General features: G+C 41.5%; 1 protein-coding gene across 2 annotated transcripts in view; it reads left to right on the forward strand.

Moving 5' to 3' along the window:
- Positions 1-23495, forward strand: part of usp44 (ubiquitin specific peptidase 44) — a 46621-nt gene extending 23126 nt beyond the window's left edge. The window contains exons 3-7 of one of the 2 annotated variants that reach the window (XM_080207136.1): positions 6144-6239; positions 13388-13586; positions 20926-21034; positions 21135-21340; positions 22880-23495. In XM_080207136.1, coding sequence (XP_080063262.1) covers positions 6144-6239; positions 13388-13586; positions 20926-21034; positions 21135-21340; positions 22880-23046 — 777 coding nt within the window. In that variant the 3' untranslated portion in view covers positions 23047-23495. The remainder of the gene's footprint in view (positions 1-6143; positions 6240-13387; positions 13587-20925; positions 21035-21134; positions 21341-22879) is intronic. The other variant, XM_080207137.1, reaches the window with a different exon arrangement.
- The last annotated feature ends 1152 nt before the right edge of the window (positions 23496-24647 follow it).

Raw genomic sequence — 24647 nt, forward strand, 5'->3', positions numbered from 1 at the left:
ATAACGTAGTCAGATGCATGTTCGAATTTCATTTGACTGTTCATCAGAACCGCACTGTTTTTTTTCTTTACTATACAAAATTGTTCACTGTATACTAATGCACATGACAATAAATCAAATCATACGACAAGCTCTTCATTCTAGGGATCATTCTTGTGAATCTCCTCTGGACCTTCCTTAGATATGGAGCCCAAAACTGCTCACAGCCCTCTAAATTTGCCCCCTGAAGAAGGCGAATGGAATGTTGGCCTTTATAGCGAGGGGGATAGAATATAAAAGCAGGGAAGTCTTGCTGCAACTATACAGAGTACTGGTGAGGCCGCAGCTGGAGTACTGTGTGCAGTTTTGGTCGCCACACTTGTGGAAGGATATATTGGCCTTGGAGGGAGTGCAGAGGAGGTTCACTAGGCTGATACTGGAGTTGAGGGGGTTGGACTATGAAGAGAGACTAAATAGACTGGGTCTGTACTCATTGGAGTTTAGAAGGATGAGGGGGGAATCTTATAGAGATGTATAAGATAATGAAGGGAATGGATAGGGTAGAGATAGAGAGATTCTTCCTGCTTAGAAAGGATAGCAGGACTAGAGGGCACAGCCTCAAGATAAGGTGGGGGGGTGGGGGGGGGAGGCAGTTTAGATCAGAGTTGAGGAGGAACTTCTTCACTCAAAGGGTGGTGAATCTCTGGAATTCTCTGCCCATTGAAGTGGTGGAGGCTACCTCGCTGAATATACTTAAGTCACGGGTAGATAGGTTTTTGACAGACAAGGGAATTAAGGGTTATGGGGCGAGAGCGGGAAAATGGAACTGATCCACTTCAGATCAGCCATGATCTTATTGAATAGTGGGGCAGGCTCAAAGGGCTAGATGGCCTACTGCTCCTATTTCTGTTCTAGTTCTTATGTTCTTAAATGGGGTCTGATCAGAGCCTTATACAGAATCAGAAGTACATCCCTGCTCTTGTATTCTAGCCCTCTCAACATGAATGCTAACATTGCGTTTGCCTTCCCAACTGCTGACTGAACCTGCACATTAACCTTAGAGGATCTTGAACAATGACTCCCAAGTTCCTTTTTGTGTTTCTAATTTCCTCAGGTTTCCCCATTTAGAAAATAGTCTATGCTTGATGTTACACTTGGTATTGCAAGGCTTGTTTTTCTCTTTTGTTTTTGACTAGCAGTGTACCAATTGTAATCCTCTAGACCTTTGACATCATCCTGTATATACAAAGAATTGAATGTGTGGTCAATATCGCCATAACTTCCACTCCAACATCCCTCAGCACTGAGGTGCATCCCACCCAGATTAGCACTTGAAGTACCACCAACCTTTTTTAGTTCCTCTTTACTTCTGAGTCATAGAGGCTATTTGAACCATTAATGTTAGTTCTTTGAAGAACAACCCAGTCAGTCCCATTCTCAAGCTCTCACCCCATAGCTTTGCAAGTTTATTTCCTTAAGTTTCTATTCATTTTCCTTTTGAAATTATTGATTACCTCTGTTCCATCACTCATGGGTTGAGTTTTAGGTCATTGCCACACACTGCATTTAAAAAGTTCTTCTCATATTTCTGTCCCAAATAATGGGAATAGTTTTTCTTAACTGATCATAGTCTTCCACACTTCTATCAGATATCCCCTCAACCTCCTTTCTTGTTCTCCTGGGGTGATTGTCTGTAAATCTGTAATAACCTTAAAATGCTCACTCATCTTCATTAATAATTTAGAATTAGTATTCCACTAAAGCACTAAGAAGTGACGTGCTGTATCACTGCCAAGTTCGATTCTTTTATTCCCAGTTTAATTTTCATCTCTGCACATAACTGATTTTAATTTGAAAAAGTGACGACTCATTTAGCTATTTTATCTGCATTGTCTTTTCCTATTATGATTCTGAGGCACTAGGGGCCTATAAAGAGATCCCAGGGATTTGAAGTTATCTCATTTCAATAGTTTTCTAACCATTCCTGTTAGTTTGCTAATGTTTTCCGGAATGTAGCCCTGTTTTCTTTTTGATTAGCTGGCATTGTCTGGAAATTAGGGTGGGGTGAGGTTCCTAAGTATTCACATTTTCAGGGAATCCTTGTTGGAAAATTTGAAATCCATGAACTTGTGTAAGTTGGTATGCTTCCAAACTTAGTTGCCTTAAAGCACTTAAGGAATCTGTGATACATTTCAAATGGTAGTTTTTTTTGGCTATCAGAAATTAGCGTAGCAGATTAACATGAGAAACTATCAGAAGCTGTGTATGGAACAATGACTAATATTTGTATGAAGCCTTTTTTAAAATGTGCTTGTTGTATGATGCCTGTTAAAGATTGGTTTACGTGGGATTTTAAAATTCTGCATGTAGTCTCAACATCAGGTTAAGGTCCAGCAGGTTTATTTGGAATCACAAGCTTTTGGAGCACTGCTCCTTCATCAGGTTCACCCACTCACCCAATGAAAGAGCAGTACTCCAAAAGTTTGATTCCAAATAAACCTGCTGGACTACTTCAAACTAGCGTTATGAGACTTCTTACAGTGCCCAGTCCAGTCCAATGCTGGCATCTGACCTCGCGTTTAAAATGCTGAGTGTTACGGTTGCATGTCATTTAATTCTGGTTGTAGTTCAAGCCACAAGCTTGTAAAATGGCGGTTAAACCAAGAAGGATGGTAAAAGTGACATTTTTTTATAATGAAATCTGGATCCAGTTTTGAACTGTTTATGCTGCTGTAGAATGAGCATTAGTGATGTTTTTATGCCATGTCAGCTCCCTCCATTTCAAAATTGTAAATCGTGGGTCTTGGTCAAAGAATTTAGTAAAGTGCCTGTGAACTCAAGCAGTGCAGCACCCGTTTAAAGAAAAAATGCTTTAACATTGTAATTTGCAATCATTCTCTTTGGAATGTTTGATAAAGCGCGTCAAGGTAGATACATCCCTGGGACCTGACGCAGTCCCAGTACATTATGGGAGGCTAGGGAGGAAATTGCAGGTTCCTTAGCAGAAATATTTGAATCATCGATAGTCACGGGTGAGGTGCCTGAAGATGGGAAGGTGGCAAATGTTTGTTTAAAAAAGGCTGTAGGGAAAAGCTTGGAAACTACAGGCTGCTGAACCTCACAGTGGGTAAGTTGTTAGGTATTTTGATGTACAGGATCGAAAGGCATTTAAAGACGCAAGGACTGATTAGGGACAGTCAGCGTGGCTTTGAGTGGAAAATCATGTCTCTCAAATTTGATTTTTTTTTGAAGGGGCAACCAAGAAGGTAGATGAGAGTAGTGCAGTTGATGGACTTTAGCAAGGCCTTTGACAAGGTACCACATGTAGGTTGTTGCATAAGGTTAATCCTCATGAGATCTAGAGTGAAGTAGCCAAATGTATTCAAAATTGGTTTGATGACAGAAGAAGAGGGTGGTTGTAAAGAGTTGTTTTTCAAACTGGAGGTGTGACCTGTGGTGTGCCTCAGGAATCAGTGCTGGGTTCACTGTTATTTGTCATTTATATTAATGATTTGGATGAGAATCTAGTACGCATGGTTAAGTTTGCAGATGACACCAAGATTGGTGGCATACTGGACAGTGAAGAAGGTTATCTAGGATTGCAACGGGATCTTGATCAATTGGCTGACAAATGGTAGATGGAGTTTAATTTAGATAAATGTGAGGTGATGCATTTTGGTAGATTGAACCAGGGCAGGACTTACTCAGTTAATGGTAGGGCACTGGGGGGAGTTGTAGAACAGAGATCTAGAGGTACATGTTCATAACTCCTTGAAAAGGGAGCCACAGGTGGACAGAGTGATGAAGAAGGCATTTGGCATGCTTGGTTTCAGTGGTCAGAACGTTGAATACTCAATCTGGCACACACAATTCTCTAAATTTGCACACCTTTATTGTGGAGTTCAAGAGGCGTAGGCGAGCTTCATAGTAGAAGGAGGATGGGAATAAGGCGCTCACTGAATGTTAAAATGGTGGCACGGGCTTGTAAGGCCGAAGGGCCTGTTTCCTGTGCTGTTGTTCTTTGTTCTAATACAGGAGTTGGATGGTCTTGTTGAAGTTGTATAAGACGTTGGTAAGGCCGCACTTGGAACTGTGTACAGTTCCTGTCATCCTATTATAGAAAGGATATTAAACTAGAAAGTGCAGGAAAGAATTACTTGGATGCTACAGGGACTTGGTGGTTTGAGTTATGAGGAGAGGCTGGATAGACTGGGACTTTTTTCTCACGTGTAGGAGGCTGAGGGGTGATCTTATAGAGCTCTATAAAATAAGAGGCATAGATCAGCTAGGTAGTCAATATTTTTTCCCAAAGATAGGGGAGTCTAAAACTAGAGGGCATAGGTTTAAGGTGAGAGGGGAGAGATACAAAAGTGTCCGGAGGGGCAATTTTTTCAGAGGGTGGTGAGTGTCTGGAACAAGCTGACAGAGGTAGTGGTAGAGGCAGGTACAATTTTCTTTTAAAATGTGTTTAGACAGTTATATGGGTAAGATGGGTAAAGAGGGATATGGACCAAATGCGGGCAATTGAGACTGGCTTAGTGGTCTTAAAAAGGGCAGTAAGGACAAGTTGGGCCAAAGGGCCTGTTTCCATGCTGTAAACCTCTATGGCTCTATGACTCATCTCTCTCCTTTTGCTCTCCTCATTTCATCGTCCCATCTGCTGTTTGTTCCACCCACTGCTGAACTCCTAGATGTCTGCTTTCCCATCTGCTCGCTGTGCATTTAGCGTAGTAAATGGTTCGTCTTGCTCCACAACTATACCCATTCCTTAAAAACTCCGTCATCATACCTTACCTGAATAAAACTTACTTCTCCCCTTGCTAGCCCTAATCCTCATCCTTTTCAACATAGTTTGATCCATCTTGCAACACTGATTTCTATTGTCAGGTATTTGCCTGACATCTAACTTGAATGAGCTGTCAATTCCTCCAGCTAAGTATTGGGAAAAATCAGTCAGTGTCTTTGGCTGTCACCCCAAATACATACACAATTGTATTTCCATCTATGGCCATCTTCTTTGTCATCTTGTTGTTCCCAAGCTGAGCTTCTGTTCCTATATCCTCCCCTTTGAAGGAAGGGTCTACTTTCACATGTCTCTATCCATCTCAGTAGAAGCCTTGGTAAGTACCATTGTCATCTCCAGGCTTGATTTAACTTCAGTATTTGTTAGCCAGCCTCCTGTTCCCCAACTGCCAGCATGAAATTAGCCCATCCAAAACTGTTATCTACATTCTATATTGCACTAAGTACCTTTCATCCTCACTGACTTGCATTGACTCCTGTTCCTGTACAATGTCAAATTTGAGTTTCCCATTTTCTCTTTAAAACTCTCCAGAGATCTCATTCCTTATCTCTGCTACTGCTCACTGTCCTTCGAATTATCTGCTACCCTGACTGCCCACTGCATCTTTTTCTGTTGCCTTTGGCAGCTATTCTATCATGCCTTGATCCTACTTTCTGGAATTTCTTCCCTTTGGCTTCGCCACTTTCCTTCTCTCATGATAGAATGTAGAACACTACAACACAAACAGGCCCTTTGGCCCACAAGTTGCACTGATCATATCCCTACCTACCAGGCCTATCTATAACCCTCAATCCCACTAAATCCCATAATGTTTTTGGTATGATTGGTTCACGCCTCTGAAATACCTTAGAGGCACCTTTCTATGTTAAATGTGTTATTTAAAAACAAACTTAAATTCTGAACCAATGTACATTTATATCCAAAAAGAAAAGAGGACATTTTTGGTTTCAGACTAGTTTGCAGAATCATTGCTTATTCCCAGGACTGGTTAAGGCACTTGTTTTAGGATTCTTTCAGACTTTTACATCAGAAAATCATTATCCCTGGGTGAGTTTGTGCAAGATTGTGACAAATTTGTAATTTTCTGCATGTATACAGTAAATTATTGCTCACTCAGACATCCCATGACAGATGTTGGGCTATTTTCATATCTACAGAGTTAGCAAATACCAGCAGGTCATTCATAGCATTTTAGTTTAGCAATGTTTTGCATTTGTGAAGTACAATCACTGTTCCTAATGTCTTTTTTCTCCCCAGTTTTATGTGACCTATTCACTCAAGTGCACAAATACTTTAGATGTTTTATGGCTTCCCGCACACACGATAATTTAAAGGGATCAGCTTGTGCTTGGCCACACAGGTTAGAGAGAAAAGCCTTACTGACTCTGGAGTTAACTTGTCCTACGTTACAACCATGACTACACTTCAAAAGAACTTCATTGGCTGCAAAATGCATGTAAGGCACTACTGTAATGCAAGTTTTGTTCCTTAGTAGATCTTAATATTTTTACATCTGTAAGCAGTCTAAGCTGAAATCCAGGGAATATTGACTGATATCATTTGTTCAATAACAGTACTCGGAGTATATTGGAGGTAGAGGGGTGGGAAGAGTCTTATGTGAAACATCAGGTCTAAATGCCAGTTTCTACTCTCTGGCACTCTAAATGTAATGCATGTTCCATTTGTGCACTTTTCAGCTGACCTTACTGGAAAGTCATCATCAACAGGAACATGGTGCTTTTGTTTGCTTTGTTCTTTGTGTTCTCCCTCTGCTCCCTATCGAAATAAGACTGACCACACTGAGTAAAGTACTTGTCCTCAAGCTATCTGAACTGAGATCAAGTCACTTGACGCACTAAAAGAATGTACCTGGGACCTATTAATGGCATTTTATTCTGTAACGTAATGCAGTAACCATCCTGACAATTGGAGTACAATGCTGGAAATGTCTCCATGGAACACCTGTATTGTTACATTTGAATCCTTGTCACTGGAGCCAGTCATGGCCACGGAGACCATTTTGATATACACAGACTGGTTCTTCATTCATATCTTGTTTGCATACAAGCCCTGAATCATTGAATCCTACAGTGGAGAAGGAGACAATTTGGCATCAACCCTCTGACAGAGCATCTTACCCAAGATCACTCTCTACTTTTTCCTCACTAATCCCTGAACCCACACATCCTAGGACACCTAGGGACAATTTAGCATGGCCAATCCACCTGACTTACACATCTTTAAACTGTGGGAGGAAACTGGAGCACCTGGAGGAATCCCGTGCAGACTCCATACTGGCACTGAGGCAGCAGTGCTAACTATTGGGCCACCGTGCCACTCTAAATTATATTTTCATTATCACTGAGCAACTTTTACTTAGAAATGTTACTTTAATAACAGTTGCTGACTTTGACATAGTTTTGTGCCAGCTTGTTCAGTCATGACTTTTGCATGACCATGCAAGCAGACAACAGTGAATTAATTTTGAATAGCTGAGTACCACATCATACAGTGCATTGCCTGGACAGACAAGCTGATCTTATACCTAATCTATTTCTTATCACTAGTCAATTTCCTGCCGCAGGAAAATGGCCACCAACTGACCTCATAATGTAAAGCAACAGAATGTCGCACAACCAATTCTGCTTGCTGATACCCATCTGTTTAGACTGGGGTTGTTCTCCTTGGAGCCAAGAAGGAGGGAAAGACCTGATTTGAGGTGTACAAAATTATGAAGGATATAGAGGAGAAACTTTTTCACTTAATAGAGTGGTCAATAACCAGAGGGCATAGATTTAAGGCAAGGGGCAGGAAATTTTGGGGAGGGTGTTGGATTTGAGGAAAAATGTTTTCACCCAGAGGTTGGTGAGAATCTGGAACTCGCTGTCTGAAAGGGTGATGGAACCCTCATAACATTTAGGTGTTTAGATGTGCACTTGAAACGCACAGCTTATAAGGACCAAATGCTGTAAAGTTGGAGATTTGGTAGTGTGCATAGACATGATGGATTGAAGGGTCTCTGCACTGTAAAGCTCTGACTCTGACCTATTCTTGTTATTTTGTTCCCATGACTACCTTCATCTGGGTAGTATACTATGAAATAGCTGAATGTAGCAGATCTTTATCACTCTGAGGGGCAAGGAGATGGTGTCAGTATGAGTATTGTGGCAACTAAGGCTTTAAATTCTCGGTATTTCACTTAGTGTTTGGCTCTCGATCAAGATTGACTTTATAGGAAACCCATGCAAAGCATTCCCTTCATAATTAATCTTCACTCCAAAAAATGTTTTACTGTATGAGAGCAAGACAGCAAAAGCTAAACAACTTTGACAACCCATGGTTCCATGTTTGCTGTCTAATAGACTGAAGCAGTCACATAATTTGCAGATTCCAGGGAAAACTGTATTGGATTCTTGAGTAGCTTCTGTTCAGGCTGCTGACATTGATATGAGAGTAGACACTAGCTCACTCTATAGTCGCTCTCAGCTAGGGTCTGCACTGAGGTTTCTGGCTTCAATTGTCATGTCCATGATAAGAATCTCTTAAGCCCCAAGTAGCTGAATAATGTCCAAAATCATTCTTTTAGGTCCAGGAATAGTATGCTGCTAGAGGATGTGATAAATAGCAACTCTGGGATTTTGATGGTTTGTTTTCTAATAGTTAATTTGTACTGCTTTGATTATTTAGTCATTTATTCTAACCACCTCAAAACACTTAGAATCCCCACAGTGCAGAAGCTCAGCTCATTGAGTCTGCACCAACCACAATCCCACCCAGCCTTCATCCCCATGCACCTACCCTAGCTAGGCCCCATTTCAGGCCTTATCTGACACTTAGGCTGAGAAGTGTTCTACTGCAGAAAATGTTTACAAATTAGCACGTTGAGGTCAATTCCTGGTCCATCATCAGCTGTGTTTCCATTATTTAGTTTTTGATAGATAACCACATGCTGGTAGTTCCCAGATGTTAGATAGCAGCAGGAAATTATTGCTTTGCAAAGTTCTGAAGTTTGGGTGTGGCAATGTGATGGCGGAAGTACAAGTGGGAAATGGTTTGCTCTTGCTCTTTCGTTGTTAGCAATAAATCAAATGATCTGTGAAAGGACTGTACCATTTCATGCATGGTGCATTTATTCTACCTCCTGAGGTATAGCTTTGTTCTCTATGCATGAAGTATCAAGAGTCCTGGGCTAGAGGTGATTCTTAAGCTGTATACTGCACAGATTCCTCCCCAAAATAAATCTTTCAGATTTGATGTCTGAACCTTTGGATGATGTGTCTGGATTCTTTCTAGTTTGTGTGATCCCTCATAAATCACGTGGTATGCTGCAGTGGTAAGATGGTATTATCTGTTACTGAGGTTCTCTACGCAAGTCAAATGATTGGTGTTCAATTATAAAAGCTATTGGAAAGCTGTAAGAAATGTTTTCATTTGTGACTTGAGATGTGTACATGGACCATTTTTATTAGCCCCTTCCCTTGGCACTGCTTGGGTAGGTGAGTCTGAGGATATTACTTTATACAGAGTGTGACCATGGACACTGCCAAGCTTAGGGCAGCATTGCCACAACAAAAGCTTTGCTGTCCTTTGAACCAAAATGAGATTTTTGTTTTGTCTGCAGTAATTTGGGGTTGCCTGTCTGAAATGAACAGTAAACTTCTTGTGCTACTAATGGATACACTGGAAATGATAAAAGATACTTCTCTCCTTCCTAATCTTTGACTCATGGCATGCTTTGACAATTCACATTTCTCAGGCCAAAAAGCACATTAAACAGAAGGCAAGAACAAGTTACCTAATCTCTCTGCCTCAGACTGAGGCTTTCCTTTGTCTAGTGATACATAGGGGATGTATGCTCATGTGTGTGCCAAGGCTAGTTGCTCCTATAGTTTGAGGGGTACCATCCTGCATAAAATGTGGTTGACCAGGAGGTTCTCCTTAGCATTCGCCATTGATGTATGAGAAGAATTTGAGAAGGCTGACAATCAACCTGCTTAGCCACATTATGAATACATCTCCTGTGACTGGTGAGTCCTGGAGTGGGACTCGAGCCCAGAGATTTTACCCCAGAGGCAAAGATGACTGTTTTCCCCTCTCCCCACTTCACCACAAAACCTTCCATTCTGTCACACATGCTTAAATTTCCCAGTGCATCACTAAACCTTTGGGCACAGACATGAAAAGTTAACTTGCTTTCGACACAGATGCTGCCAAACCTGTTGAGAATTCCTAAAATGTTCTGCTGTGTCAGATTTTTGGTATCTGCAGTGTTTTGCCTTTGTATTCTTCAAGCTGTTGCTTGCTCTGTATCGTGACTATGTTCAAAGACTATGGAAATTCCATGAGTAATTGTGAGAGTAATGAATGATTAGCATGGTTTATTTGCTCCTGACTGAAAATAAAGCTTTGTTTGTAGTCTACATCACTTTAAAACAAGTCTTAAACGGTGGCATAGTGGTGATATTGGATTTGTAATCTATACAAATTATCACAAGACACAAGTTCAAGTTCCTTGAAGGAGCTGGTGGAATTTAACTTCGTTTAATTAAAAATCAGGAGCTAAAAAACCAGTCTCGGTAACACGGGATTCAATAATAATTGAAACTACTGAATTGTCATGATTATAAATGTCCTTTAGTGAAGGAAATCTGACACCTTTGCCCGGTGTGGCCTACGTGTGACTCCAGACCCACAGACTGCACTCTGAAATGGCCTAAAAACCAGGGATGCTCACATTCCACAAAAATCAAAAACACTTTTTTGAGGTGCAATACTCATTTTGTAATGTGGGTTTTGATTTGATTTATTATTGTCACATGTATTAACATACAGTGAAAAGTATTGTTTCTTGTGCGCTATACAGACAAAACATACCGTTCATAGAGAAGGAAACGAGAGAGTGCAGAATGTAGTGTTACAATCATAGCTAGGATGTAGAGAAAGATCAACTTAATGCAAGGTAAATGCATTCAAAAGTCTGACAGCAGCAGGAAAGAAGTTGTTCTTGAGTTGGTTGGTATGTGGCCTCAGACTTTTGTATCTTTTTCACAATGGGAGAAGGTGGAAGAGAGAATGTATGGGGTACGTGGGGTCCTTAATTATGCTGGCTGCTTTTGAGGCAATGGGAAGCATAGATTCATTGGATGGGAGGCTGGTTTGCATGATTGGGCTACATTCACAACCTTTTGTAGTTTCTTGCAGTCTTGGGCAGAGCAGGAGCCGTACCAAGCTATGATACAACCAGAAGGAATGCTTTCTGTAGTGCATCTGTCAAAGTTGGTGAGAGTTGTAGCTGACATGCCAAATTTCTTTAGTCTTGTGAGAAAGTAGAGGCGTTGGTGGGCTTTCTTAACTATAGTGTCAGCTTGGGGGACCAGGACAGGTGGTTGGTGATCTGGACACCTGCAGTCAATTGGCTTCCTGAAGTCAATGACAATCTCTTCCATTTTGTTGACATTGAGGGAGAGATTATTGTCGCATTTGTTCACCAGATTCTCTACCTCATTCCTGTACTCTGTCTCGCCATTGTTTGAGATCCAACCCATTATGGTGGTGTCGTCTACAACATTGAAAACCAAATTGGAGGGGAATTTGGTCACAGAGTCGTAAATGTATAAGGAGTATAGTAGTGGGCTAAGAATACAGCCTTGAGGGACACCGGTGTTAAGGATGAATGTGGAGGTGGTCTTGTTGCCTATCCGTACTGATTGTGGCCTGAGTTAGGGAGTTCAGGATCTAGTCAGAGGGAGGTGCTGAGGCTCAGGCCACAGAATTTGGAGATGAGTTTCGTGGGAATAAGTGTTGAAAGCTGAGCTGTAGTCAGTAAATAGAAGTCTGACATAGGTATCCTTGTTGTTTAAGTGTACCAGGGTTTAGTGCAGGGCCAGGGAAATGGCATCTGCTGTGGACCTGTTGTGACAGCAGGCAAAGTGTAGTGGATCCAGGTAGTCCAGGAGACTGGAATTGATTTGTTGCTGCCTAAGGAGCAGTTAAGCTGACCTCATACTTCAGTGTTCCCTCTAACCTATCAAGCTTCTGAACCTGTTTGCTTTTGAATTCGAAGACCACAGGTCATGTTATAGCACCTCCATCATTTGAAAACAGTATATCATTTAAGTAGAGCAGTCTTGCAGGCAAACAATCACAATTGCTGCAGTGCAAAATGAAGCCATTCAGCACACCAAGTCTACACTACCTCTAAATCAGCAATTCACCCAGGCCTTCTCCCTATAACCCTATATTCTTTCAATGGGCAGCACAGTGTTAGCACTGCTGTCTCTCAGTGCCAGGGACCCAACTTGGGTCACTGGTTGCTATGCAGAGTCTGCACATTCTCCCCATGTCTGTGTGGCATTCTTCCGGGTGCTGTGGTTTCCTCCCACAATCTAAAAGATGTGCTGGTTAGGTGCCTTGTCCATGCTAAATTCAGGCGCTGGAGTCTGGAGATGAGGGAATTCGCACAGTCATATCATTGAAGTGCAATGCAAGCCTACTTGAGACACTAATAAACAAACTTTTCAGATGATCCAATTTCCTCTTGAAATATGATTCCTGTTAGGAACAGAAGGAAGAGTGAGCACTCTCCAGAATTCTCACCAAAATTTGCAATCTCCTGCGCACACCTTCGAGGATATAGTTAGCGAACGTGAGAGAGCACTGAGTGGGGGGAAAAAAAGTGCTCGTGACAGAGGGTGAGAAGCCCTGAGAGCTTTGTTATCTTGGGAAATTCTAATATTCACGAGGGAGGGGGAGGGAGCTGAAGCTGCTTGCCAATGGATCAGTCACTTGGTTCAGACAGCACATAGGCCAGTGCTGCACTGATTTTAGCCTGAAGCAGGCAGTGTGCATTTTAAATTTGGTCTGTCACTGGCCGTGTTGCTGCTGTACAATGGATGAGCTACAGCAAATGGAAGTGATCAGCACTGATTCAAAAGCTGAGGGGTCGGGTTGCCTACAATTGCTGATGTGTGCCAGACTTGCTCGTGGTTGGCACCATGTATGTCCAGTCTGGTGGTGTACCTGCTGATACTGTATCTGCATCCAGTCCAGTGCTGGGATCTGCTGAACCGTCTGGCATATCTTCTTTCAAATAGTATAATATAAAGTCAGCTGCTGGGCATTTAAAGAAAGCTGCAGCAGGAAGGTGATGACAATTTCCCAAAGAACATTACACTGCATTTCTTAGCCGCTAAGATGCCCTTTGCAGTGGGATAAACATTGGTTTTGTGGAACACATTGAACATCTTTTATCTTTAGAGAATCCCCTGCTTCACAGAAACCCCAGGCTGAATACTTTAATTTTTTCAGTTATCGATTTAATCAACTCATTGTACACTTCAAAATTGGCAAATATAAATACTCCGAACAGCGCAAAATAGTAATCATTTTATTTCCTCTTGCGCTGAAGTAGAAACTTGAGCCAGCTTCATAAACAGCATCTGTTCCTGTTGGAAGTTTTCAGTGGGACTTGTACTGAGACATTCAAGTTGTGAACTTGGAGTGGCCCTTACTGTACAGAATTGGACACATTAACTGAGTTGGAGGGAATTACGTGGGGTCAAAGCCACTGTAGTTATTTCACTGATTCATATCCTTCTGAAACAGGTTACATGCCTTGCTTGCGACAACAAATCCAACACGATTGAATCCTTCTGGGACCTTTCTCTAGAATTTCCTGAGAGATACCACTGCAATGGAAAAGAAGCTGCTTCCCAGTATTCTTGCTTATTGACGGAAATGTTGGCAAAATTTACAGAGACAGAGGCCTTGGAAGGGAAAATTTATGCCTGTAACCAGTGCAACAGTGAGTAAAGAGGATGAACTTCATATGTATTTACGCTGGAGATTTAATCATTAAAGAGCATTGTCATACTTTTCATTTTGAGTTTGCACCAGAATTAAACAGATTATTAAAACTTAGTGTTTTTAAACTGCTGACAATCTAATTTTGTATAATTGATAAGGAAAACATGCTGCTTTTCTGGTGGATTTATCATTTATTTTTTCCTCACCTGACCCCTACTGCCTGCTACAGTATGCTTATACAAAGAACAACCCAGCACGGGAAACAGGCCCTTCGGCCCAACGAGCCCGCGCCGCCGCATCACCCTATACCTATTCTACCCTTATTTGTGAAGCCCTCAGAATAGCTTGTCTGGTATTCACTTCAACTGAAGTTATCTTTACAGTCTGAATGAGGTTGCTCTTTCTTTCGAAGGTGATATTGCACCCCTAGTAACTGCTGAAAGCATAACTGACCAAGGCAATGAAAACCAACTGAAGAATGGGGTAGTGCATAGGTTCCCATCTAATGTGCCCAAACTCACCACCTGGCCCACAAGTGCGCTGCAAAATAAGAGTAAAAAGATGAAACTTTAATGTAAACTAACTAAATTTAATCAGGCCTAGAGGGCACAGCCTCAAGATAAAGGGGGGGTGGTTTAGAATGGAGTTGAGGAGGAACTTCTTCACTCAAAGGGTGGTGAATCTCTGGAATTCTCTGCCCATTGAAGTGGTGGAGGCTGCCTCGCTAAATATATTTAAGATGCAGGTAGATAGGTTTTTGGTAGGCAAGGGGATTAAGGGTTATGAGGAGAAGGTGGGAAAGTGGAACTGAGCCACTTCAGATCAGCCATGTTCTTATTGAATGGCAGGGCAGGCTCGAAGGGCTAGATGACCTACTCCTCCTATTTCTTATGTTCTTTGTTTTCAGCTCTGGTTGGGACCTCAATCCCAATGAATCTCGGCCCTCCCCACACATGCAGATTGCATGTGTCTGGTTGAAATTTTGTACATTGGCTAGGTGCATGCACATGCATAGAATCCCTACAGTACAGAAGGAGGCCATTTGGCCCACCAAGTATATACCGATCACAATCCCAACCAGGCCCTATTCCTGTAACTCTCATTTACCCTGCTAATCCTCCTGACACTAGGGTCAATTTTGCAAGGCCGATCAACTTAACCTGCGTATCTTTGCACGTGTGGCCCTTTCCCGGATGGTGCATGCACAGTTGCGATTACCAAGATTAAAGCATTCTAAACCATGAATGTGCAGCCCTTTCCTGGTGGCACATGCACAGGAAATCCCAGGATCTTTGGGAATTGAAAATGCCGACCATGGAGTTGAAGACAAAAGCCCCAAGTGCCTGCACTAAAGCTTAGGAGAAGCGAGGAAGATGGATAGATTGGGGGGGATAAACAAAGTTCCCAGTATGAGAAAATAGAGGTAAGAAACAGGAAGCTATAAAGTTAAAGAAGAAACAAGCTTCAATATTGTATTTGACATGCAATGGGTGACAAGGCTTTCATTGTAAATCTCTTAAACAAATGAAAATTTATATTAACTGATCTTTTTAAGAGGGTTTTAGAGTTAAAAGGTTTTTGTAAGAAGGCAGTTCCATTGGAGGAAACGGAAGGTGTGCCTCGGTGTGCCTCAATGTGCCATGTGCTATGACAAATGGTTGGGATCTACGGAGTAATTCGCAAGGGGATTTTATAAATATGCTTTGTGGTAATGAGTTTGGTTCCTACTAAGAATCACATCTGAAGCTAAGAATGTTGCTTGGATCTTTTTAAGGCTGTTGTAACAATCAACTATACAAATATTAATATTACTACTTGATCATGAATGGCAATGTGTTGGACTTGTGTATTTCCATCTTCACACAGCAAAACTCCAGTGTGAGAGAAAACACCTCTTGCCTTTTGCAGATCTCTGGAGAGATCTCTGTTTTCTAGCAGGTTTCCAGAGAGAGCTAGAAAGAGGTATTGCTGTGGTCAAATCCAAACTGAACCTGACTGTTTTGTTCCTCGCTCGAAGCTTAACACAGCTTGAAGCTCTTATCTATCAACTTAATCAAAACCTACTCTGAAACCCCAGGACACAACTCTAAGAATACCAACAAGGCATTTGCCCAGATTAAAACAAACTCTCCAATAATTAGGAGCAATTAACCTTCTGCAGAATCAGCAGGTGTGCTGCCAACTGTGCACAATTTGGCATTGTAATCAGGGTTGAAGTGTAAAACAGTCCCTTCAGAAGAAACATGACCCAGATACATGCCTTAAAAGGTACAGTTTCATCACAGCTTGTCCACATCACCCTGAAGGCAACAGGACAGGTTAATAGGGTAGTTAAGAAGGCACAGGTTTATCACAACCTTTACCAGGTTATAAGCGCAGGGAGGTTACATTGGAGCTGCACAAAACTTTGGTTAAGGCACAGCTGGAGCACTGGGTCACCTCACTATAGGAAGAATGTAATTGCACTGGAGAGGGTGCAGGGGAGATTCACCAGGATTTTGTAAACCAGAATGATAAAATCCTCTGGTTTACAATCCTTTCTGGCAATGTTATCAACCTCCTACCTTTGGATGCTATCTTTGACTTCCCTTGTTATTGAGCTCAGAGCACTTTTTCCACAGTTGTTGTTCTTTAAGGGAATGTACATTTGTTCATGTAGGATTAATTTCTTAAATATTTGCCATTTCCTACAACTTTTTAAATCTGGAATAACTTTCACTTTTTCAAAATAACTTTTAGTTTCCCAGTCTATCTTGGTCAGCTCAGCCCCTGCATCTGTATATCGCAGACTTGTTGAGGCAAGTCAGATAAATGCATTTAAAGGGAAGTGGAAGAAGTGCACAGCAGAGAAAAGGGAAAAAAAGAAATGATGGGATATATGTGAATCAAAATCAGCGTAAAGCAGTTGAACCAAATGGCCTGGTTAATGGTGTAAATTCCATCTAATCATAGAATCCCTATAGTGCAGAAGCAAGCCATTTGGCCAATCGAGTCTGGACCAACTCTAACCCAGGCTTATCTGTAACCCCACACATTTACCCAGCTAATCCCTCTAACCTACACACACTTAACAGTGAAGGACAATTTAGCATGGCAAAGCCATCTAACAGGCACATCTCTGGACCTTGAGAGGAAACCAGAGGAAATCCATGCGGGCGCAGGGAGAACATGCAAACTTCACACTGTCACCCAAGGTCAGAATTGAACTTGGGTCCCTGGCACTGTGGTGTAGCAGTGCTAACCACTGCAACCGTCTTAGCACATTAAACAGTTAATCACGAGGATCTGTTGCAAGGAAGTTTCTGCAATGGTTTTCCATTGTGGGTGGTAAAAACAATGTTTCTTTCTGTGATGTTTGCTGTTTGTTGCTGGAGGCTGATGAATTATGCAACATGCACAAAAATAATCCATAACTGGTATTACAAGCCCATTTGTTAATGAGTTGATATGTTGCAGTGCTGGAACTGCACAAAAAAATGTCATTCATTATGTGCTAAATAATGCTGTATAGGTATTCATGGCTGCAAAAAGTAACCTGGTCTCATTGAGGTTGGCAAGTTGGTTTAATCTTTTCTAGACTTGGTTACTGTTTGCAAACACAGAAAGGACTGACCAATCCCATGTATTTGCATTTGAAATATGTGCAAGTTTGTAATCGGAGCTGTGCTGTTTTACTTGGATAAATTTGAGTCAGAGATATACAGCATGTAAACAGGCTGTTCAGCCCAACTCATCCATGCAGACCAGGTTTACTAAACTGAACTAGTCCCATTTGCATGCGTTTGACCCATATTTCTCTAAACCTTTCCTATCCATGTGCCTGTCCAAATGTAATTGTACCTGCCTCTGCCACCATTTCTCGCAGCTCGTTCCATATACTCTTCACCCTCTGTGAAAAGTTGCCCCTCAGATCCATTTTTAAATCTTCCCCCTCACCTTTTTAAACCATGTCCTCAATTTTTGGGCTCCCTATCCTGGAGAAGAGACCTTGGCTATTCAGTATATCTACGCCCCTCATGATTTTTATAAATCATTCTCCTGTGTTCCACGGAAAAAAGTCCCAGCCTCGTAATTCAAACATTCCAGGCCTGGTAACATCCTAGTAAATCCTCTTGCACCCTCTCCAGTTTAATCACACCCTTCCTATAACAAGGTAACCAGAATTGTAAGCTGCACTTCAAATGTGGCCTTACCAATGCCTTGTACAGTTATAACATAATTTCCCAACTCCTGTACTCAATGCTCTGTCTGATGAAGGCATGTATGCCAAATGCTGCCTTCATCACTGTCTATCTGAGAGGCCACTTTCAAGGAACTGTGTACCTGCACCCCCTAGATCTCTGTTTGACAACATTCCCCAGGGCCCTACCATTAACTGTGCAAGTCCTGCCCTGGTTTGTCTTGCCAAAATGCAGTGCCTCGCATTTATCTGAATTAAGCTCCAACTGCAATACCTCGGCCCGATTGATCAAGATCCCGTTGTAGCCTTAGATGACCCTCTTCAATGTCCACTACACCACCAATTTTGGTGTTATCTGCAAACTTACTAACCATGCCTCCTATATTCTCATCATAATATAAATGACAAACAACAGTTGGCCCAGCACTGATCCCTGTGGCACACCATTGGTCACAGGCCTCCAGTCTGAAAAACAACCCTCTACCACCATCTTTTGTCTCCTAGCAAGCAATTTTATATCCAATTGGCTAGTTCTCCCTGGATCCCGTGTGATGTAACCTTACTGACCAGTTGACCATGTGGCATCTTGTCGAAGGCCTTGCTAAAACATTGATCTTCATGTATTTACTTGTTCACTCCTTCGAAAAGCACTCAAATTTGTAAGACATGGTTTCCCAAGCACAAAGCCATGCTGACTATCCCTAATCAGTCCTTGCCTCTTCAAATCCATGTACATCCTGTCTCTCAGAATCCCTGCCAACAACTTACCCACCACTGACGTTGAGCTTGCCAGTCTAGTTCCCTGGCTTTTCCCTGCCGCCTTTGTTAAATAATGGCACAACGTTTGCCTCTGTCCAGTCCTCCAATACCTCACCCATAGCTGTCAATGATACAAATATCTCTGCTAAGGGCCCTGCAATTTCTTCTCTAGCTTCCCACAATGTCCTGGGAAACAACTTCCACCTTAAATGTTATTTTTTAAAAATGAATATTTTCAATTTACTGGGCAGATCAACAAGCAACCTTCAGATTCAAAATGTATTAGCATAACACAGAGCTGAGGCTGGGGATATTCATCAGTGATACTGACAGTTTGTTACTCACGTTTACATCATGTATTTACCTGCTTTTAGTCAGTTTTTCATTTGCTTATGAATCAAGGATGAAGACAAACACACAGAGCTTACCTATGTCAGCTTTGGGGCATTATGTAATTGACTAATTTTTTCATGTGCCCAGTATCCTTGTCAGTGAGCATGCCATTGAGCTGTTAGCAACTATGTTTAAAAAGGAATTGTAATCATAATTGTCAAACTCTTACCAGTTCTTTATCACCTTGGGATATGGGACACCGACAAGGTGCCACATCCTTTAATTCTCTTAATTTCATTAAGGTGAGGCAATGAAAGAGAAAAGGACATGATGGGATATATTGAGGAAGTGCACGTGAATCAAAATCCATATAGAACCATTGGGCCGAATGGCTTGTTTACCATTGTAATTTCTATGTAATCTTGGGACATTAAACAGTTAACCATGGGGGGCTGTTGTAAGGCAGTTCATTCAATAATGTTCCATTGGATGGTTAAAAATGGTTTCTTTCAGTTATGTTTTGCTGTTTGTTGCTGGAGGCTGATGAATTGTGCAATATTCACAAAGATAACCCATAACTCGGGGTTACCCATTTGCTAATGAGTTAGTTATGCTGTAGTTTAGTATTCATAGGATATAGTATGTTTAGTAAAGGGCTGGAGTCACATGTGGCCCATACTGGGTTGGGGTGAGAAGGTCTCTTCCTTGAAGAACATTAGTGGGGTGGGGGGGGGGGCAGTTTGAGCTATTTTCTGCCCTAGTATTACCAAATGTATTGAATTCAATTTCGTAACCAGCACAGTGAATTTGAACTAGTGCTGTGGGTTTCTAACCATAGGCCAAATCTTCAGCTCACTTCTTTATCTTGGGTGTGCTATTGAATGAGTGCTGGTATCACTTGTACGTCCTCTAGTGGTCAGGTTAAGAGCAGTTTTGACAGCTGTTTAGGATTAGGGATGTTGGCTATGATATGCACTTCCAGTTCTATTTCCTCCTCCTTCAGAAACTAGCTTTTGGCTTCAGTCACCTAAAAGTGATCTCTCTCAGATTGATGCATTGCAAGGGACACGATGGACGTTTTGAACCTATTTCCTAATGAGAATGAGTCTACGAAGCTACCCCCAGTTCAGTAAGCAGTCTGTCTGCCACTGCAGTACATCAGCTGGGTGAGGGAGGTTTGGAGAAGAGTGAAGGATCTTTACTTTGGAACTTTGGTCTTGCCCTGCTCAATGCTGACAGTTGCCTGAAATTCAAAACACCGGTTACCTGCCCAACAGCTTTACAATAAATCAGAAAAGAGAAACAGCAAGTGAAATAGAATCACAAAATTGGGTCATGATAATATTGGGTGAGCCATTTTACTAATTATCTCTAATTTCATGCATATGGAATAACTCTCATTTAATATAGTGCCTTATCATTTGAAAGTTGTTAAGTGCTTCATGTAGTGAATTATTTCTGGGAAATATAACACACAAGCAATGAACAGAATAACTCCCTCAAAATGCATACTGAAATATGTTTGATTGTGGTGTGCACTGTCTTTAATGTTTAAAGTGTGGCCTAAGAAAATACTCGAAGAGTTTTCTAAATTCTTACTACAATTGTTAGCTGATTTATATGTTGTATTCTTGAGTGGATTGTTCAGAGAAAAAAACATTTTGGTTTGGGCTTTACTGTACAGGTACAAACGTGTTACTGAACCAGTGTGAAAACAGCGCCTGTAATTTCTAAAATGGACGACAGCCAAAAATCTTAATCACTGGAGTTATATAAACCTGGCAGAATGTGGAAAATATGCTTCAGATTTTGAAGCATTTTGCTTTTGCAATTTAGTTAGCCAGACTAGTCTGCTCCATAATCTGACAACAGATTCATTTGGCTTGAGATTTAGAGCAAAAAATATTTTTAACAGATTAGAGTGTACAGCTAAGCTTAAATGCAAATTCTAGCCGTAGGTTCAGATGCATGTGTACCAAGGATTCAGTGTGATGCAGCATTTCATGAACTAAATTGAAACTTCACTGAATGAAATGAGATGTTCAAATGTTGCTTCATGTCCTAGGGAAACGCAGGAAGTCATCTTCAAAACCATTGATCTTGACTGAAGCTCAAAAGCAGCTAATGGTCGACAAACTACCTCAGGTCCTGCGGCTCCACCTCAAACGCTTCCGGTAATTGAAATTTTAAAAAATATTTAAGTGAAGTTCCTCGCTGTCTGATTTTGTAATGACTTGTAATCCCTAATTCAGTTCTTTGGGATTTTTGTTGCAGGTGGTCAGGTCGCAATCACCGAGAGAAGATAGGAGTACATGTGAGCTTTGACCAGGTCTTAAACATGGAACCGTACTGCTGTCGAGAGTTGGCAGAAACCCTTGGGCCCAACCGCTTCATATATGATCTGGCTGCTGTGGTCATGCATCATGGAAAGGGTTTTGGCTCAGGGCATTATACTGCATATTGCTACAGTGCAGATGGAGGTAGGTACTCTTCAATGTTTATATTGGAGTTGCATGATTGGGAAATGGACTGCATAGGAACTGAAAACAGATTTGTTTTACTGTATGGTAATGTGAAAATATTCCAACTGATGTTCCTTTAACAATTGTCAAATATACATTTGCCCAGAAATACCAAGCAGAATTGCCTATAATAAAAAATCTGTTGAATTGGGTTTAAAAAAAAAACCCAAAAATTCCATAGTTTCAATCCCCACCCTGCCAGTTTTATTAAAGGGCAAGTAGACCCTCCAGTGCTGATGGAGATCACAATTGTTTCTGTAATTACAGATCTGGGCATTGGCTAGATAAGCTGGAGTGCGATGCAGATTGAAGCCAACAGCATATCCCCATAGTGACTGTGGTAGTTTGTGGAAATCTGCTTATGAAGTGGTATATAACTGTCTCTTTAATAGATTTGACACCTGTGATCCTTTATGGCCAGTGGCTAAATATTTAATTATGGAATCCAGCCAAGAATGGGATTTGTCTGGGTTTCAGTTCTCCACTTGGCTCCAATAGTTTTTCTTGACTTCAATTTCAGGAAAATACAGTTAGGGTAACTGTCATTTTCAGTGCCTGATGCATGCAGCACAGATTTTAAGTTATGGGTTCACTTTGTCTTTGGTAAGGTATAGTTACCATTTTTCTCCTCCCTTTTCTCTCCAGGGTGGCACAGTGGTTAAGCACAGCACCAGGGACTGGAGTTCAATTTTAGTCTTGGGTGACTGTGCGGTTTTCACATTCTGCCTGTCTGTGTTTCCTCCCACAGTCCAAAGATGTGTGGGTTGGGTTGATTGGCCATGCTAAATTGACCCTTAGTGTCAGGGGGATTAGCAGGGGAAATAGGTGGGCTTACGGGGAAAGAGCCTGGGTGGAGTCATAGGTGCAGGCTCATTGGGTCGAATGGCCTTCTGCACTGTAGGGATTCTATTGTATTTACAATCCTAGTTAAGAGAACTAGTTGTTAACTCATGACCCTTTCGCATCTACTCTTTCCACTGTCAATAAACTGACTGCCAAAAGTGGAAAAGTTTGAAATGACTCACTTCCCTTGCCAAAGGCTGTCTTGGCTGCAGAGCTGCATCCTCCCACCTTGATCAATACATTGCCACCACTTCATACAGTGGACTTGTTTGTTTTATAAATTTGAGTTCTCCTCTCCATCCTCTCTGCCCTCACCCCTCTGAACATCTCCCAGTTGGTTCCAATGCCCTCCTGAATCAAACATACTGCCAAAAGTTGCCATTCAATTGATTTTCCATCTAGGGGAGCTAACAGAACATCGTTCATACCTTAAGTTGTTGCCCTGAGGTATAAATTGATACCTTCAGAGGAATGAATGAATTGTATTTTTGTTCAAGTTTGTGTGTGCCTACTGGTGTGTGTGTATATGCACATGTACACACACACGTGCCAGCCAGTGTCTGTGTGCACACATCCATGTGCATGTCCTTGCTCCCCTTATTCTATCTAATGACATCAGTTTACATTGTAATTGGGATTTTGACTCTCTGATAGGATTGTGGGTCCATTGTAACGATTCCACAGTGACCATCTCTACAGTGGATGAAGTTTGTAAAGCCCAAGCCTACATCCTCTTCTATACTCGCCGCCTTCCTCACAGCGTTAAAGTACCGTCACCACCTGCCTCGCCTGGAAACCATTCGACACCAGCATCACCGTGAATGAACTTTGGAAATTCCAAGTATTGTAACTACTATCCCAAGCACAGTCCAAGTGCAGAGGCAGCGGTGTTAAAGTTTTTACACCATTCTGATTTTGTATGCATTTTGTACTTTACAGACATTTATACAGGGGTAGCTGTGATTTACCTTTTGAACACATGTACAGTACATTCATAGTTTTGTAGTGTATTTTTTTAATCTTAGTACTTGGAGTAATTTGAGTAAATGCTTCTTCTGTTTCACATGCAGCAATGACCCAGTAATAGCCACATAGCCAGAGAGTGTTTCTATTTTTCATACAAGTGGAGTTCGGTAGATCAGCTGACTGTGAAGTTTGCAGCTCAAGTCTTTGCCCCAGTTGATGGGCAATATACTATTTAACATAGTAATACTGTTTCTAACATGTCAATCTCTGAAATAAACCAGCTTGCCTATTCCTTATTCTCCAACACTGAATTGTATTTCTGTTCATACAGACTCACTATCTTCAAATGGGCATTACTGTAAAATGTGCAGGGTTCTTTAGATAAGTCTCTACTTTTCTATTTTCTTTACCATGTTCGGTAAGTCCTTTGTTGTAACGCACTTTGCTCTGTTTAAGCCCTCATGGGGAGATGGGAGGGGGCTGGTTCCTCTCTGGAATTTGAAATGGAAAAGTTTTTTCTTTAACTTAGTTTCAATGTTTTTCTGTCCCCCTCTTCCAGTGGCAACCATCATAACGGTTACCTTCTTTCTTTACCTCTCCAGCTTGTATCGCAATCTGCTGCCATTTCGTAATTAATTGTATCTAAAAACAATGGACTTTAAAGAATCCCTGAATTATTAATGATCTCTGGTTTGGAAATGACTGGAAGCCCTGTCTGAGGTCATGGAAGCATTAGATTATGAAGAAAGGTTTATGTAAATTGAGCACATTCTCATTGGAAGAGAGGATGATGAGAGGATATGATTGATTTTGGTACTGAATAATGTAGACCATGACTCGGTAGACAGTGGATATGTCCTGTCTTTGTGACTTTGGACCTATGCTCATCGTTACTGGGATGTTTCTTGCACTGTGCCTCGATTGCCTGGTTAGTCAACAGGATCCATTTGTTGAACCTGAAATGAATGTGTTGCTTTATGAGAAAAGGTTCAGCAGGTTGGACCTTTAAGTGTTGGAATTTAGAATAATGAAAGTTCGTCTCCTTGAAGTGTACAAGATTCTGGGGGATTGGACAGGTTCTTGGGAGGATGTTGCCCTTCACGGCTGAATCTAGAATGTAGGGGGTTCCGTTTCAAAGTAAGGGGTCTCCCGTTTAATGTGGAGTTGGGTAGGAATTCCTCCTTTTACAGATTGGTTGGTGTTTGGACTTTTCCTCCCCCGAGTGCAGTAAAGGCAGGGCCATTGAATATATTCAAGGGTTAGTTAGACTATCAACATCGAGGCTTACGAGGAAGGTGGAATTGAAGCCATAATAAGATCAGGCATATCCTGAGTAGCCAAGCAGACGCCATGGGCCGAATGTTTGTGATTGCTTTTTGGCCAAGATCAAGTGTAGCATCAACCATGCTGTGTTTGGTTGAAGTCATGATGTTACATTTCAGCTTCATTTGAATTT

Source organism: Carcharhinus amblyrhynchos, chromosome 19 (genome assembly GCF_965287045.1).
Source record: "Carcharhinus amblyrhynchos chromosome 19, sCarAmb.v2.hapA, whole genome shotgun sequence".
NCBI classification, from domain to species: domain Eukaryota; kingdom Metazoa; phylum Chordata; class Chondrichthyes; order Carcharhiniformes; family Carcharhinidae; genus Carcharhinus; species Carcharhinus amblyrhynchos.